The sequence below is a fragment of the Notechis scutatus genome, chromosome 2 (genome assembly GCF_049901735.1).
Source record: "Notechis scutatus isolate UNSWTSFEM ecotype Mainland chromosome 2, rNotScu1.2, whole genome shotgun sequence".
Lineage (NCBI taxonomy): Eukaryota > Metazoa > Chordata > Lepidosauria > Squamata > Elapidae > Notechis > Notechis scutatus.
Window position 1 is genome coordinate 165983920 of NC_142010.1, and position 14749 is coordinate 165998668.

The window sequence follows — 14749 nt, forward strand, 5'->3', positions numbered from 1 at the left end:
CCGCAGAGAAGGCCTTAGGGCGTTTCTCTGTGCCTGTCCTTTCCCCTTCCTGCTTTCCCAGACACACGCAGGACCGGTGGAAGTGGCCGGCGGCCTTCCCCGAGGTGGGCCCCTTTTAATTCCAGGTGAGGTTTGCCTCGATGCTGGGCTATTCATAGCTAGGAGCCGAGCTATTCCTGTCCAGCGGACAGGCAGGGGCTGCTGTTGGACGCGCCCGGAAGAAGCCAGAGCAAGAGAAAGGCGCCTATGGAGGGGCCTTTGCTTATGCGAGGGGGCCAAGCAGTCTTCGCATAAGGCCCCCCCACCCCCCACCCCAACTCCATCGATCAGCACTCCATTGATGAAAGCGAAAGTGCCCTGTGACTGGCGGGGATGGGTGGGGAGGGAGGGAAAGGAAGCGAGGAAAAGGCCGCTGCTGCATGGACCACTTTCCCGGCTGAGGCTCCATAGCTCGTCCTCTCCCTGCTCGCCCGCCGGCCCGCCCGAGCATACATTCCTCCCTCCCCCAACTCCCCCCAGCTGTCAGTGGAAGGGCAGGCTCCCGGCCTTTAAGCTCTCCCAGATCCAGTTTCTCTTAGGGCAACCAGGGCCCTCAAGGCCGCTCACCCGCCTCCTCCCGCCCCGCCTTGCGCCCCGCTCACCGGGGTTCAGGTCCAGGCACCGGGCAGGGTCGTCGGCGTCTGGCAGCTGCCCGTCGGGGCTGAGGCTCTCCATGGACAAATCCAGGCCTTTGCCGTCCCAGTCGCGGAGCTTCCTCTTCTTGTGCGAGCCGATCAGGGCCTCCACCGAGAAGGCGTGCGCTCGCGAGCTGAGGGCCACAGCCGAGCGCCTCCTTTCGCTCATCTTAGCCGCCCGGCGGGGGTGCCGGAGCCAGACGGCCGCCGCGCCACCGGCCGCCGAGCTGGCAGAGGACGGGTCGGGGCTGGCCGGCCGGAAGCAGAGCGGCGAGGCCGTTCAGACGTGAGAGCGCTACATGGGTTCCGAGTTGTTGGCTGGCCGAAAGGCACCGCTCAGAGTCTGGCTCTCGGGCTGCGCTTCATCTCTCCCCAACCCCCCTCCCCCCGCTCCGATTCTCCCCTCCCTCCCTCTGATTGATCCAAACTCCTGGGGAACCTTTCCCCCCCTCTTTCCTCCCTCGCCCGGGTCCCGGCTGCGAGCGCCCGTCAAGAGTCGCTGCCCAATGGGAAGGTGGCGATCGCGGTCGCCGGAGTCAATGAGGAAGGGGCGGACCAAGCGCCCGGACTTCCCGGCCGCCCGCGGCCTTAACTCTTGCAGAGCGGGGAGCCGGGCGCCCCCCCTCCCCTCCCCTCCCCTCTAAAAAGGCGGCCAGCGGGCGCCCAGCCTCCACTCAGGGCCCAGATGCCTCCTGGCAGCTCGCGTAAACCCCCTCCCAAATATGAGAGGCTGCGGGGAGTGAACTCTAAAGCGCCTGTGATCGTAAGCAGAAAAGATTAACAATGTTACACTATCCTTCAGCTCCCCCCACCGCTCCCCCGCTTATCGGTCGGTCACACATATAAGGAAGGGCAGCGTTTTCTCCAAGAAAATTCTTTATCTTTCTAAAGTCCCACTCCTAAGTGGGAATTTGCCACAGTCTTGTGCCCTATAACTTGAGTTTTATGTGCAGGCGTACTGCACTCCTTGGGTGAAAAGAGCCATTCTGTTCAAACCCAGCCAAACGTCGATTTAAGCAGTTTGGACGATGGAATCTGAAAAGAAGCATGGAGCATATTTTAGGCTTAGGAACACTATCAACATCTGACTATACTCTGCTATATTTCCTAGCTATATGCCTTGTGCAACCACGGCAGTACATCGTATACGCTGCATGTATAATATTGTATGACCCTAGAGCGGCTTTAACAGGACCGCGTCTCGGATTATGTACCATGGTAGGACTGCCCTTGTTTTATATAACGCAGGATATAAAATGCGGGAAATGCTTCACGCCCGAAATCCTATCGACCGAGCCACATCCATAAACGCGATTTATTAACGGCCAGAGAACACAGATTAACGATGGAACAAACTGGCAACTTGGACATGTTACCGATTATAGTGGGAGATCGAGACGCACAGTTGAGACTGCCATTTAGCTCTGCTGCGGTCTTTCCGGAGGCTCTGCTTTAGACCCTGCTCGCTAAGAAATAAGGTTTTAAGGCTGAAATCCTAAAATCAAGGTCCAGCTAGGCAAATTAATTTATCTGTCAAGCTGTGCAGCCGGACTGACTGGGTGAATTCATCGCGGCTTGGCTTGTGTCTTGCAGTTGAAGCCTTTTGTCCAGATTCCTCCCAGGCAAAGGGGCTTCCAGTTGTGATTTTCAATGTATGTTGCGACTATAAAAGACTCCTCCGGAACACAGTGTATAATTTGTAATCTTGGTTATCTTTAGGTTGGCGTTTTATTCATATACCCTGTGCATTCGTTGACTCCCAGAAATAAAGAAACAAGGAACCAACAAAAGGAGGCGATTCGTTTTTGCACAGAAGGTGAACGAGCTGATGAAGCGAACCGAAAGAGGAACGGCCCGCAAGCCGCAAAGCGAAGCGGTTTACCCTACGGCAAAATGTAAATGGCGCGATCCAGATGTAAGCGGACGCGCGAGGCTTGGCGGCCCAGGGCCCTGCGTGCGGGAGGGAAGAAGCCCCCTTCGCCGCCGCCTCTGCGGACCCCCAAAGGCACCGGAGAATGTGCGTCGCCTTTCACTACAGGATCTACACAAGCGCACAAATAACACGCATCAAATACGTGGATCCGTTCAAACAGGCAAAAGCCCAGTCGAGGACTAATTCAAGGAACTCGGCCGGGAAGGCGTTGCCCAGTTCTGGAACGGTGCGCCGTCGAATTCCTCCTGTTTGCCTCGCTGATTTTGCCTCTGCTGGGTTGCCCAGCACGACTTCTCCCCCTTCCTACCTTAGCGATGCCTAAAAGAGGCAGAGGGAGGCTGAAGAAGCGTTCAAGAGGCTCCCAAAGACTCGCCTTGGCTCAGCCAAAACGGTGCGGGTTTTGTTCTCATCAGGGACAGAAACGGACTCACCAAAAGCTACAGGTTTTTAAAAAGATTTTACGTTCCCTTTTGTTTAAAATTTAAAAGCCCGTTTAAGCCCCGCTTCTCCCATCCAGGCTTTCTTTCCTTTAAAACCGTTTGATATTGTCTTCTTTATTAAATAGAATATTAATTTCGGGACAATATTAAATGCTGCTGCCATCAAGGAACAAAAACAGCAGGCACGCTTTGAATTTTTTTGTGTGGTTTGTGTGTGTGTGTGTGTGTGTGTGTGTCTTTGGTTTAATGTTTTTGAACACTTTAGGATATGAACCTGGCGAAACTGTTTCCAAGGAGAGGATACTGCCTTGGACTTCGTTGAGTTTCATTTGTTTGCAGACATGCTTTTAAAATACATGAAATATCCTCTCCCCGTCTACCATTTACCTACCCCTCCTCCTGCTCCAAGGCAAAAGGGTATCTCACCCCTTCATCAGAGGGGTGAAGGAAATGGTTGCCCCCCCCTCGGGGAACTAACGAAAGTTGTGCAATTTAGACAGGTTTGCCCTTCAGAGAATCTGCCAAGGCTGCTGATACCCAGGATCAGAGGGCAATTAGCCACACCGTTTTGCGTCACTTTCTCTGAAGCTCCACTTAATTACTGGGAAGACGGGCCATGTGAATACGGCAAGGACCTCCCTTCACTTTGTCAGAGATTGTCTCTTCTTTGGGATGGGGCCACTGAACTCCAATAGATGGCGGCCTGTATTCAAGGCTGGATTAAATGTCATTTCTCCTCCCACTGCAGCCAAGTGTCGCAACCACCCAGGTGTGACCCTTCGCAGACAGAAAGAACCTTTTGGACCCTGGTCTGTCACTGACGCCTGCCACTCAAGCATTCCACTCCTGCGCATGCTTTTTCTGCCCTTTCTGTCCAAGTGAGAGACTTGGAGATTCCATCGCTTTCCTTCAACTCCCCAAGGCCTGACTGGTGTGGCCCATAGAGCCTGCTGGTCTTGTCCAGCCCCTGCTCTGCCCTGGCCCAGGAGCTGGGCTTTCCCATCATGGGTCGCTATGTGGGTTGTGGACCTCCAGCAGAGCACAGGAAAGTTCCACCCTTGGAGCTCCAGAGGCTTGAGGCGACCATTTGACCACGTTCAAGCCTCTGGGGTTAGCTGGAACTAAGCAGATGTCTGGTGTGTTTATTGCCTTCGTATGAAATGGCCATTAAAGAGGTTGGAAGAGCCAAGCCCAGCATTAGTTCAAGAGAGATTAATGTCTATCTCTGGGGAATGGCAGGTTTGTGAGTTCCCTCCTGCTGGGTGGTGAAAGGGGGGCATTTGTGAAAACTGTAAAAAGCAGGCATAGCTTTAGAAAACACACACACACACACACACACACACACACACACACACACACACGACCCCCATCTCCATCCCTCAACACAGGTACTGTTAGCTAGTTAGCATGGGGCTGTTCTCTTCCCAGCACCTGAGTCAGCCATTTTGGTCTCTGGCAGAGCCCATGCTCTCTCTTGCTGTTCAAATGGCTTGCTGGGTGAGTCTGAGGAGATTCTTGAAAGCAAAGGGGCAAAGGCTTAGCAGGGGCTCTCCGGGGGCTCTTCAGAATGTAAAGTGGGGGGGGGAGGGATCCTTTTGCTTGAGCATGTGGATCCCTGATCCCGTTAAGGTTCCTGAGGCTAGGAACCTGACCTGAAGGAGTGATGGATGGCCCACAGAAACACCCTTTGGTTACCTAAAGCGTCCCTCAGTTTGGTGTATCATTAGGACAGAAGCTTTTTTTTTTTTTTTTGCAGCTTGCAGTAACCAACTGCAAAATGAAGCTATTCAGTCTTCCAGGCTGCCCTCATCCCACCGCACCCACACAGCTTGTACAGCCCCCCGTTTCTTTCCAAAAGATTTGCACAAGAGAATTTGTTGCAGGCTTTTTTTTTCCTGATTTCTTTGGACAAGATGGGTTTTGGGGGAGTTTCTCTTCTCTTGCTCTTTTGACCCAAATTAAAACATGTAGTTTTAACCCAACCCCATGCCACTCTTTCTTAAAATCGCAAGATGTTTGCAATAACATGCGCGCTTTTACCTCTAGGGACATGATACAAAACGTTAATGGCCTTTCCCTACAATTATTCTTTTAGCTAACTATTCATAAATATATGGCTTTTTTTTCACAAAAGGAAAAAAAAATCAATTGTGTACAAATGCAGTCACCAGAATGCTCTAATTTTTATCAATCTCTTGCTCTGATTCAGCACCAAGCCTGCATTAAGCAGTCTGCATTTTACCTCTGCGACAACCCTAATCTCCAAAATGGGAAGCTGAGAAAATACTTAGAGATGGTTTTTCTCAAGGGCTCAATATTTTTGTTTCCACAAATTCAGAGGAGAACCTTCCAACAGTTGTCCAAAAGGTGATTATGCTGGAATTGATAAAATGGCAAGGATATCTGGAGGAGAGGAGGATTCGGGGACCAAGTCATTGAGACACCCTTTATTAATGTAGTCTCTGTCAATCCAAATTAAATTTTCTATGGAGCCAAAATGGATGTTCAGTTTCATCTCAGGAAATTGCATTCAATGCAATCCTGGCTGCTTTGCTTCAGCAGCTCTGTGGGTTTTTTTCCTTGGAAACTGACCACCTAGCCTCAAAAGCTGGCCAGTTAGGTTCAAGTTATGACTCAAACCCAGGCGCTTTCACTTAGCAGGTTATGTTCTCTGGTGAAAGATGCTTCCAGTGCTTGACCCTGACTTTTTAGCTTGGCTCCAATATAGGAGGAAACTTAGATCGTTCTTGTCTCCCACCGGAGAACAGGACCTCGGGGAGCTTGCATTCCTTTCCAGGTCTGCGTCAGTGAAATGTCACAAGGCCACAACATTCCACCCTCAGCAATTTCCCATACTGTGTGTTGCTCAGAGTACGACAGAGACACAAGTAGCCTAACTGTGCTGTCCAGACAGTTTGGAGTTAATGGGATTTGGGATAGTTAGTTAGGATTTGTGAGCTGTCCCCTTAAGGGAATGCATCATGGTAAATGTAGTTAAGGTATCCTGGGAAATGTAGTCCATGTCATGTGGTCACATCTGTAATCCAGATTGGTCACTAAATTGACCCTTGTTGGGTTGGGGGAGGCTCCCTCACTCTTGCCTGAAACCACGGGGCTCCTTCAGTCATCATGGGGTTGAGACTTTATTATCTTCCTACACCACAATTCAGATATGCAAAGAATTGAACATTAAGAAGAATCTCATCATAAATGTGAGTTGACAGGCTGCCTAATGAACCAATAAAAAAGACTTTATATGGATGCTTTGTAGAGTTTATCTATCTGCCCTTGTACAGTACTTGTACAGTACTTGTACAGGACAGGCAGAATAGTAGGAAGATATTAATCTTGATTCCTGGATAAAGATAAAGTAAAAAGATAAAGACAAAGACAGGCAGAATACTAACTGAACTCCCCTCCCCACTCTCCCACAATCCAGTTTCTTCTATGGGACTCTTTTATCTTCACCAGCAAATCTTAGTGCAACCCACACAAAAGGCGTTTCTGAAAGGAGGTCAGCAAATCGATTGTTTAGGCTTGAAACTTAGATTCCCGCAACTCTCCGTGTTTACAGAGCAGGGCTGAAGGTCAGTGGCCTTTCAGTTCTTCTTGGACTGACTGGTCCAGGGGTCTCCAACCTTGGCAACTTTAAGCCTGGAGGACTTCAACTCCCAGAATTCCCCAGCCAGCAAAGCTGGATCTTTAAGCCTGGAGGATTTCAACTCCCAGAATTCTGGGAGTTGAAGTTCTTCAGGGTTAAAGTGGCCAAGGTTGGAGGCCCCTGGACTAGCCCACCCTCCCTAGTAGCGATCAGCACTTTTCGTTTTAAAGGAAAGTTCCGGTTCTGTGCGACTCGGCTCCAAGTCCCGGCAGTTGCTCCCTCCGAGTTTGGCCCGGCTTCTTGCAATTGCTGATTCGGGCGGACGCGCGGCTTCTGTGCGGCTCTCCCTCTCTCTCGTCGCCGAGCAAGAAAAAGCACGGAACGTGTCTCTATCCATTTTACTCCGGCGCTCGCCGGACCCTGTGCTGGCTTGACGCCATTCACCACGGGGGGAGGAACAGGCCGAAATCAGTTACATCTGCAGCGCTGCCCCCTCCTCTCCGGGTCGAGACCTCTATTCCTCGGGGTATGGGGGGACGCAGAGAGAACCAAGGTCGGCCACGCTTTAATTCAGACGCCCGACTAAAGAGGAGCAAAGGTGGGAAATCAGAAGCTGGGCCAGGCACGGTGTTTGCGCTTCCTCGGGGCTGTGCGGGTGCTTTTTTATTGGCAAGAAGCAGGGGAAGGGACGGTGGACACGGAGAAAGTCCTCCTTTGCAGCAGGAATCGGGAGATCTTCGGACCGGCTAAAGCAGGGATCCACAAACTTGGCAACTTTAAGACTCGTGGACTTCAACTCCCAGAATTCTCCAGCCAGCTATGCTGGCTGGAGAATTATGGGAGTTGAAGTCCACGAGTCTTAAAGTTGCCAAGTTTGAAGGCCTCTGTGCTAAAGTTTGGCGCCCTTCGAGGCTCCTGAGCGGCGTCGGGGAAAAGAAAAGGCGGCCTCTTTAATGCCGTGAGGGAGGGAGGTGGGTCAGACTTCCCGGCCCAGAGCTTTAGGCTGGAAAATTTTCCCGGCAACAACGCAGATCAGAATAGCCGCCTCGGGCCTTCTTCACGTTTGGGAACCAGCTTACTTGGCGTAACAGAAAGATCCGATATAAAATGTACCGCTGCTGGGAGGATCCCGCTCTTTTTTTTTTCGGAAGCAAGCGCCCGTGCCGGAGGAGCATATTTAGGGCAACTCCGGTCGGAGAAGAAAAAAAAAACGCCTTTTCGACTTAAGCCAAACTTGGGCCCTGCATTGTTGTGCCCCCGTCCCTCCCTCCCTTTCTCAGGGCTCTGCTGCCCTCGTGCGGCAGGCCGGTATTTTGACTTCCGAAGCGGCGTTGACCGTCGCCCAAGAAGATTTCTGGCTTCGGGCAATGCCAGAAAACACCAGGAACGCGCCGGCGTTGAAAACCACTTCGGCTGAAACTCAGAGACTTTTAAGGTGATCTGCATCTTTCCAAGAAGATTGAGCGAAATGGGAGCTGAAACGGAGCCAGGAGCTCTTGTTCGGGCTTTTCCAGCCAGAGTTTGGGGCCCAATTTCAAAGTTTGCCTTGTCAAGCTTGTTGCGCCTCTTCAGGCCAGCCTGTCGGAAAGAAAAGCAACAAAGGAGTTAGCCCACGTCAACTGGCTGATTTCGGGCCAGCTTGCTCAATCCTTTGTCTCTACAGCTTATCCTAGGACCTAGAATAACACCAGGGAGCTTAACAGAAGGATTTTGGCTTCAACTCCATAAAGTACCGGTTAATAGGAAACTAAACTTGTTAACAGCATCTCCATCTCTAAATCAAGGAAAGCCACTTTGGGTAAAACTCCGGTTGAAATTCTGGTTCTGAAGTTTTTTTTTTTAAAAAAATCCATTTTCCTCAGCTGCACCTTCCTGTTTTAGCAAGAAAAGATGTGTGGCGTGTAAAAGTGTAAAAGTCTATGAATGTAAACCATATGCAGTTTTAGATGGGCTCATCAGATGGTGGTGGTGGGGTTACATACGGAGAAAAACCTGCTGCTGAGAAGACACGAGCACAAGACGCTAAGGAACAGAGGCATTTCTCTTTTACTTTTATTAAGTAAAATGTTTATCCAGAATGGAAAGCTGAAGCAAAAATAATAAAAAAATCGGTGTAGAGTATAATCTGGATTTTAACAGAGATTGGGTTTTTTTAAACATCAAATTTAGCTTCAGGTATGCAAGTATTCTCCCTGCTTCTGAATATTAAAGGTGCTATTTCTGTGCAGGTATGAATGTGATGGGGGGGAGGAGAGTACTTAAAGCAGCCCACAGATGTATATCCTTGCCAATATAGCCTTTTTTTTTTTACAGAGATAAATTTTAAAAAAAAAAACGTTTTGCAGATTTTGTTCTACAGTTGTAGAAAACGGGAAGTCTCCCAATTCTTTCCCCTACAATAAAACGTAACTAGTAAAAGACACCTAATTTGGGCAGGGATCTCTATAATCCAAAACACCTAAATCGTGGTTTCCCCAGTATTGCTTGATTTTTCGATTGTTAGATCAATCTAGCATCCTGCCGGCTTGAGCCAAATGGCTTTTCTACTGTCCCAGCAGGGCGTAGTTTGGGGCGCGGGGTAAGGTGGAGGGGGCAGTTTTTGATGCGGCCTTTCAGAGACAGACGTCGGGACGAGCTGATATAGCCGTCGGGAAGAACGCGAGCGCTGGGTGACGTGCGGTGGTTTATTTCCTCGAAGGCGGAGGGATCTTTGAGAGCTAGTGGAGGTTCACCCAGCCTCCTCTGCAGACCGGCCCCAAGAGGACCGAACAACAAAGAAGGTGGGGGTGAAATGGCCGCCGCCTCTAGCACCTTGGTTGGGCGCAATGGTCCTTTTAATAGCTCGCCCCCGTAGACCTTCGATCTTGGTTAATCGCCTTTCCGGCTGCCAAACATAAGTTGGTCTGAAAGCCAAACCGGGATCTCCGGCATTTTTGGCTATTTGAACCAAGTCCGCCGGTTCTCATGAAACCGGTTGGCCCTGAGTTTCCCTTGGAGACCCACGAGCCAAGGCGGCGAATATCTCTTGGCTCGCTTTCAAGGGTCAGACAAGAGCCGGGACGGTGCGATCGAAACTCTGCGGGGTGGTTGGTGGAACCGGCCAGGCCCTCGACCACACTCAGGTCGCCATCTTGGCCTTTTGCCCGTCCGCCGCGGATACTTCTGTTAGATTTCTTTCAATGTGTGGGGAGCTCGGACCAGATTTCTCCCGCCCGGTTGCACCGTTCTGCCCTGAGAAAGGCCCGGGAGACTCTCCGCCGCCGCTCTTGTGATCTGCGCCACTGCCTTGCGGTGGGATCGATCCCCTCCGTCGCCTGCGAAACAAGCCTCTCGCAGGTAGAAATCTAGCCAGGCGGAAGCAAATCGGCGTCGTCTTTTAGGCTGGGAGGTCAAGCAAAAGAACAACAGGTGGCAAATCTTGGATTGTTGTAGGGCCGTGATCTCTTGGCGGTGCCGATTTCCTTCTCTTCGTGCAAGCCGCTCCTTCTTCCGCCAGAAAAATGCATAGGCCCCCGGGAGAACATTGCGGCACCTGCCTTGCGGGGCTCTCGTGACCCCCCCAAAAAAAACCCTCCCTTGTCTAGCTCGCCGCCTGCCTCGCCCAAGGCAAACCTTGCCTTAAGTGGGACGTTCAGAGGTTCCAGCAACCAGCGGCCTTGCATGATCCCGTGCGACCCACCAGATACCATTTCTCTTGAGGGCGTCCTTTTGGCGCTCTCCCCGGTACTTCCTTGGCCTTTACTTGAGTATGGAAGAGAGTTTTAGGCTGTTCACCCGAGCTTAAATCCAGATAAATACGACCAGGACAGAAATGGCAGGATTAATTCGAGGCCCGGCCGCAACGGGAAGTTGTTTCGGTGGCGCAGCTCCTTAGATATTGAAGGGGAGCCGAGAAACTTCCTTGCCGAGTCTTTGGAAGGAGCGTTTCTTTCGGGGTCGGACCTTTGGGTTGCTCGCTGATTAATCTGTGTGTCGATTGATAGGTCAACGTTAGAGCAGCAGCGCGCCACGTGCCTGCCGGGTGTCCGTCTTCTGCGGGCGCCTGGAGCATTTCTCTTCAACGTTTCCTTGTCTCCGCGAGGCAGTTCGGGTGGCGGCGGGGCTGGGAATATTCCTCTCGACGTGATTTCAATGAAGCGTTAACCCTAAAGGATCTCGATGCCTTTGTATTCCCCCTGAGGCAGACGCCATTTCTGGAACCCAACGCGCCAAACTTACTAGAGGTAGCAAAACAAAGCCAAGCTCCGCAGAAGCAGGAGCGCATTCGAACCAATTTAGTCTCCAGCCCCGCGATCTTGCACTGAATAGGCCCAAAGCACGGAGCGACGCGAGACCTCGAAGCACCTAAGCCCGCTCTTAAACCCGCAATTCTCTCCCGGATTTCTTTATAAGTGAGAAGAAAGTCCCGCGGAACTCTGTGAATTTGCTTCCCTCGCAAGCGGACTAAGGCAGGCGAGAGTAAAGGCGCCAGGAACGACCTTTAAGGGACACGCCGCGATTACAAGGACTAATGGGAACAGGCCACACAAAAGCGAGGACAGCCTCCCGCCGTTTGCAAAACCGCGCAGCTCATTCTCGGGGGAAACAACCAGCGGCGGCTCGCCCCGTCGATCCTGAGCCTCGGATCTGGATCCCTCGCGTAGAGAGAGGAGAGGAGGGAACTGCCTCCCCTGCCGGGAAAAAGCGCCGAGACTGCGCTCGTCGGCGGTGGCCCCGAGCCGAAGAGCAGCTTAGGGCACCCAAAATAGTCCTTGGCGCAGCTGATGCTCTCCTCCGGGAAGGCGATGCCGGATTTTGACCTTCGAAATAGAAATACGCCTGGTGTAGAGTGTGCGCTCATCCAGCAAGGCAGGAACCTCCGGGGGAGTTTTTGCTTTTTAAGCGATCCAGCCTGGAGGACCGTAGCCAGATTCAAATCTCTGGAAGAGAAGACGGGTGACGCAGAGGGACTTCAAAAACGGAACAGATGGAAGGAAGAGGGGGGAAGAGAGACTAACTCTTGCCCGCCGTAAGTGGTGGTACTGCCGGTGGTGGAGAGTCCTAACAGAACACAGAAATAGGCCTGGTTTAGTCCCCGGAATCTTCCTGCTTGCCCTTCGCTGTGTTACCAAATGTTCTGGTGCAGGTCTTTTAAATACTGAATTAGGACACAATTAAGCAATTGTGAAGCAATTAATTGTAGAAGCAATTAAGCAAGATTCTTCCATGCAGGCAAGTATATTTATTTTTCTGCATTTTTATTAGTGGCGGCTCAGACCCTGAGAAAGAGGCAAATGCCCATTGTCACCGATTCCACTTCCTTGCAGTATTGCAGCTCTCAAAACATAAGGTGCTTGGGAGTTTGTCTTTTAATGCTATTCTGGTCTAAGATGGTGTTAATGTTTGAATTGAGATGGGTCCTATTTTAGGCTTGTGGAGAACTACTTCATTCCACTCTTAGTAACTGAAAATAAATATTAAAAGCCTGCACCCCTCCACCTTCAAATTTAAACAGAAGCCGTGTGATATTTTTCTGGACCTAGGGCAAGGACATTTTCAAAGGATGTTTGAATGCAATTAATAGTAAGCATGCTGTTCAGCTCAAAACTTGCATGAAAAATTAATTTTGCTATTAAATACTGTTTTCTTGTGCTTTATTTGTTGTTGCCACCAATTAAAGTTGCGATTTATTTGAATTCCAAAACTACTTTCTTAAGAATGCAGAATTCAAACACAAGTTGATTAAGTTCTTCAGAAAACATCCCTAAAGAAATGGTGTGAAAATAATGATTAGGATTTTAAATCAAGCGTTGTCTTGCAAATAAACTAAATCAGACAACCTATGGTACAGGAACAGCCACTAAAAAGCTGCCTCCAGAAACTCAACTGCTTCCCCAGTGTGGTGTTTGTGGACTTGGAGGATTTTGAGAAGTTCTGCTATTGAAGGAGCTGGAAGGTTAGCCCCGCCTTCCACTTTTGCTGGCTGGCAACTGAGGTACCAGACGAAATATTGCTTGACTATTTGTTATCCACATAAATAGTTAACGATAGTTCCAGACTGATTTCTGTTTTTGTTTATGAAGCGTTTGCATACAGTATATTCCTTGTTTAAAACTAAATGATGACATAGAGAATGCACATCTAGCAACAGTGTTTAATTCCAAAGTTGGGGGCCTTTTTGCATTCCACTGACAATCCAGATTTTTTTTCTCTTTTTATTAGGCTTTGGCAGCCAAGTCCTTGTTCATCCAGAAAGGTATTTTGGATTTCTCTCAAAGGGATGATGGATGGTCTGAAGACTGGAGCATGGAATTTTGCATGCTGAACTAGTTTCTTTCCAGAAACTAGTTACTCATTGATTCTACAGCAACCCAATTGGAATAAAAAGTCTTATGGGAAGAAAGCATTTAGGTTTTGTGAAAGAGGGGAGGTGTGTGTGTGGGGGGGGGGAGGACAGCTGTTCTTCAAATGAATGAATGAGCAGTGGAGGAGCACTTCCACCGATGGGGTGGAAGGAAGAGCAGTGAAGGCCTGGTTCTCTGTCCCTCCCCCTCCCACACACACCAACACACACTCCACACAGCTATGGAGTGACCTCATACCTGCATGGTTGCCATTAGGCCTTGAGTTATGCAACCATCGGCTAGAAAATAAAAATAATGGCATGGAATGACTGCTTTCGGAGATCAAAGCATGGATCTCGCTCAGTGCATCTGGAGCCCCAAATAGGGTGGGGTGGCAACAGTTGCTGGAGTTCAAAGAGATTTCCAAATGTTGTTCAATCCCCTCCCCTGTGTAAGCCCTCTAGTGCTTTTGCAGACAATGGACTCCATGGCGGGCCTCCCAAAAAAGAAAAACAATTTGAAGGAAAAAAATGCAGGGCTTGTGGTAATCTAGAGTGGATCATCCTGCCTAGCCCACAATCCTGTCCAGCCCCATCCAGTTCTGTCCAGTACACTATGATGGCGCAGCCTACAAGGAAAGGCCTTACATACCTGGGCCTCCTGAAGAAGCCAAGCGTTTCACCTCCAGCAAATGTTCAGTTTACCATAAATGTGGCTGGATGGCAAAACCCTGACCATCCATGAGAGTTTTCTTTGCTGCCATCTACTGGTGAACCAGATTTTTGCAGCCCATATGTGCCCTGAGTTTGGAAAGAAAAAATGATGACCATTTGGCATTGCTCACAATGTGAGTAAAAATTTGTGAATTTTTACATGGTGGAAGTGACCTGGGAGTGAAAGGTTTTTCGATTCATTGCCACAACTCCATTCAGCAAAAATCGGGATGACTACTAGAGGGCAGAAAATCCATATGGAAAACTAACTCTTGGCTGTCACATAGAGATCATGCAGATGTTTTCAGCCCTGGTCTGGTAGCTCTACTTCCATCAATCTGGCTAGCAGAATCTGGAAATCACCATTTGCGCTGCATTCAGGCCTGCAGATCGCAGCTGCATATTTTTTAGGGTCTCCTTGGGTCAACGAATAAATTTGGGCTGCAAAAATACAGACAGCCAGTAGATGGCAGCAGGGGCCTTTGTATCACTTTACTGCCATCTACTGGTCACATAGCCTTCCTTTCTTGGGACTCTAGGTAACTCCGGAAGTGTTGGCCCACTTGCTCCAAATGTCCATGTGGAGGACTCGATCTTGCATTTGGAAACTCTGAGTTGGCAAATAGGGGCTCCCAGAGAGTGCCAAACTATCTGGGCACCTGGGCTGGAAGAAGGCCTTGACTTAGCCTCTCTCTGGATCTGGGTTCTTTTTTTCTCCATTCTTCTTCCAATTCTAATTCTTCCAGTTAGATGCCAAAGCTCTTTGGTCTTGAATCAGTTCAGTGGCTCAGCAATGATTGGCCATGGGGGGGGGGGGATCTAGCCATCTTGGCAGAGACAACCCTTCTCCAGAAAGACTTGCAAGAAGGCTTGAACCTTTGTCAGTGTCACTGCCCTGAAGACGTGGCCAGTTTTCAGAACTGAGTAATGGAAGCCAAGGGAAACCTCTGAACGCTAAGAGCAAGTAAATGAGATGGGGACCCTTGGCTGACTCTAAAGGAGGGAAGAGGCATCCTGGATGGCTGACCTTCAGATTGATCCCTTGATTCTCTTCAGCCTACCTGT

At 50.0% G+C, this 14749-nt stretch overlaps 1 protein-coding gene and 1 long non-coding RNA gene across 2 annotated transcripts in view; one reads left to right on the plus strand and one right to left on the minus strand.

Moving 5' to 3' along the window:
* The window catches only part of TBX15 (T-box transcription factor 15), a 78320-nt gene extending 77103 nt beyond the window's left edge, over window positions 1-1217 (minus strand). The window contains exon 1 of the mRNA XM_026675412.2: window positions 642-1217. Within this exon, the coding sequence (XP_026531197.2) occupies window positions 642-843 (202 nt within the window). The 5' untranslated portion in view covers window positions 844-1217. The remainder of the gene's footprint in view (window positions 1-641) is intronic.
* The window catches only part of LOC148132386 (uncharacterized), a 26571-nt gene continuing 11822 nt past the window's right edge, over window positions 1-14749 (plus strand). Inside the window, exons 1-2 of the long non-coding RNA XR_015747935.1 lie at window positions 1-125; window positions 12850-12883. This is a non-coding gene — a long non-coding RNA (uncharacterized LOC148132386). The remainder of the gene's footprint in view (window positions 126-12849; window positions 12884-14749) is intronic.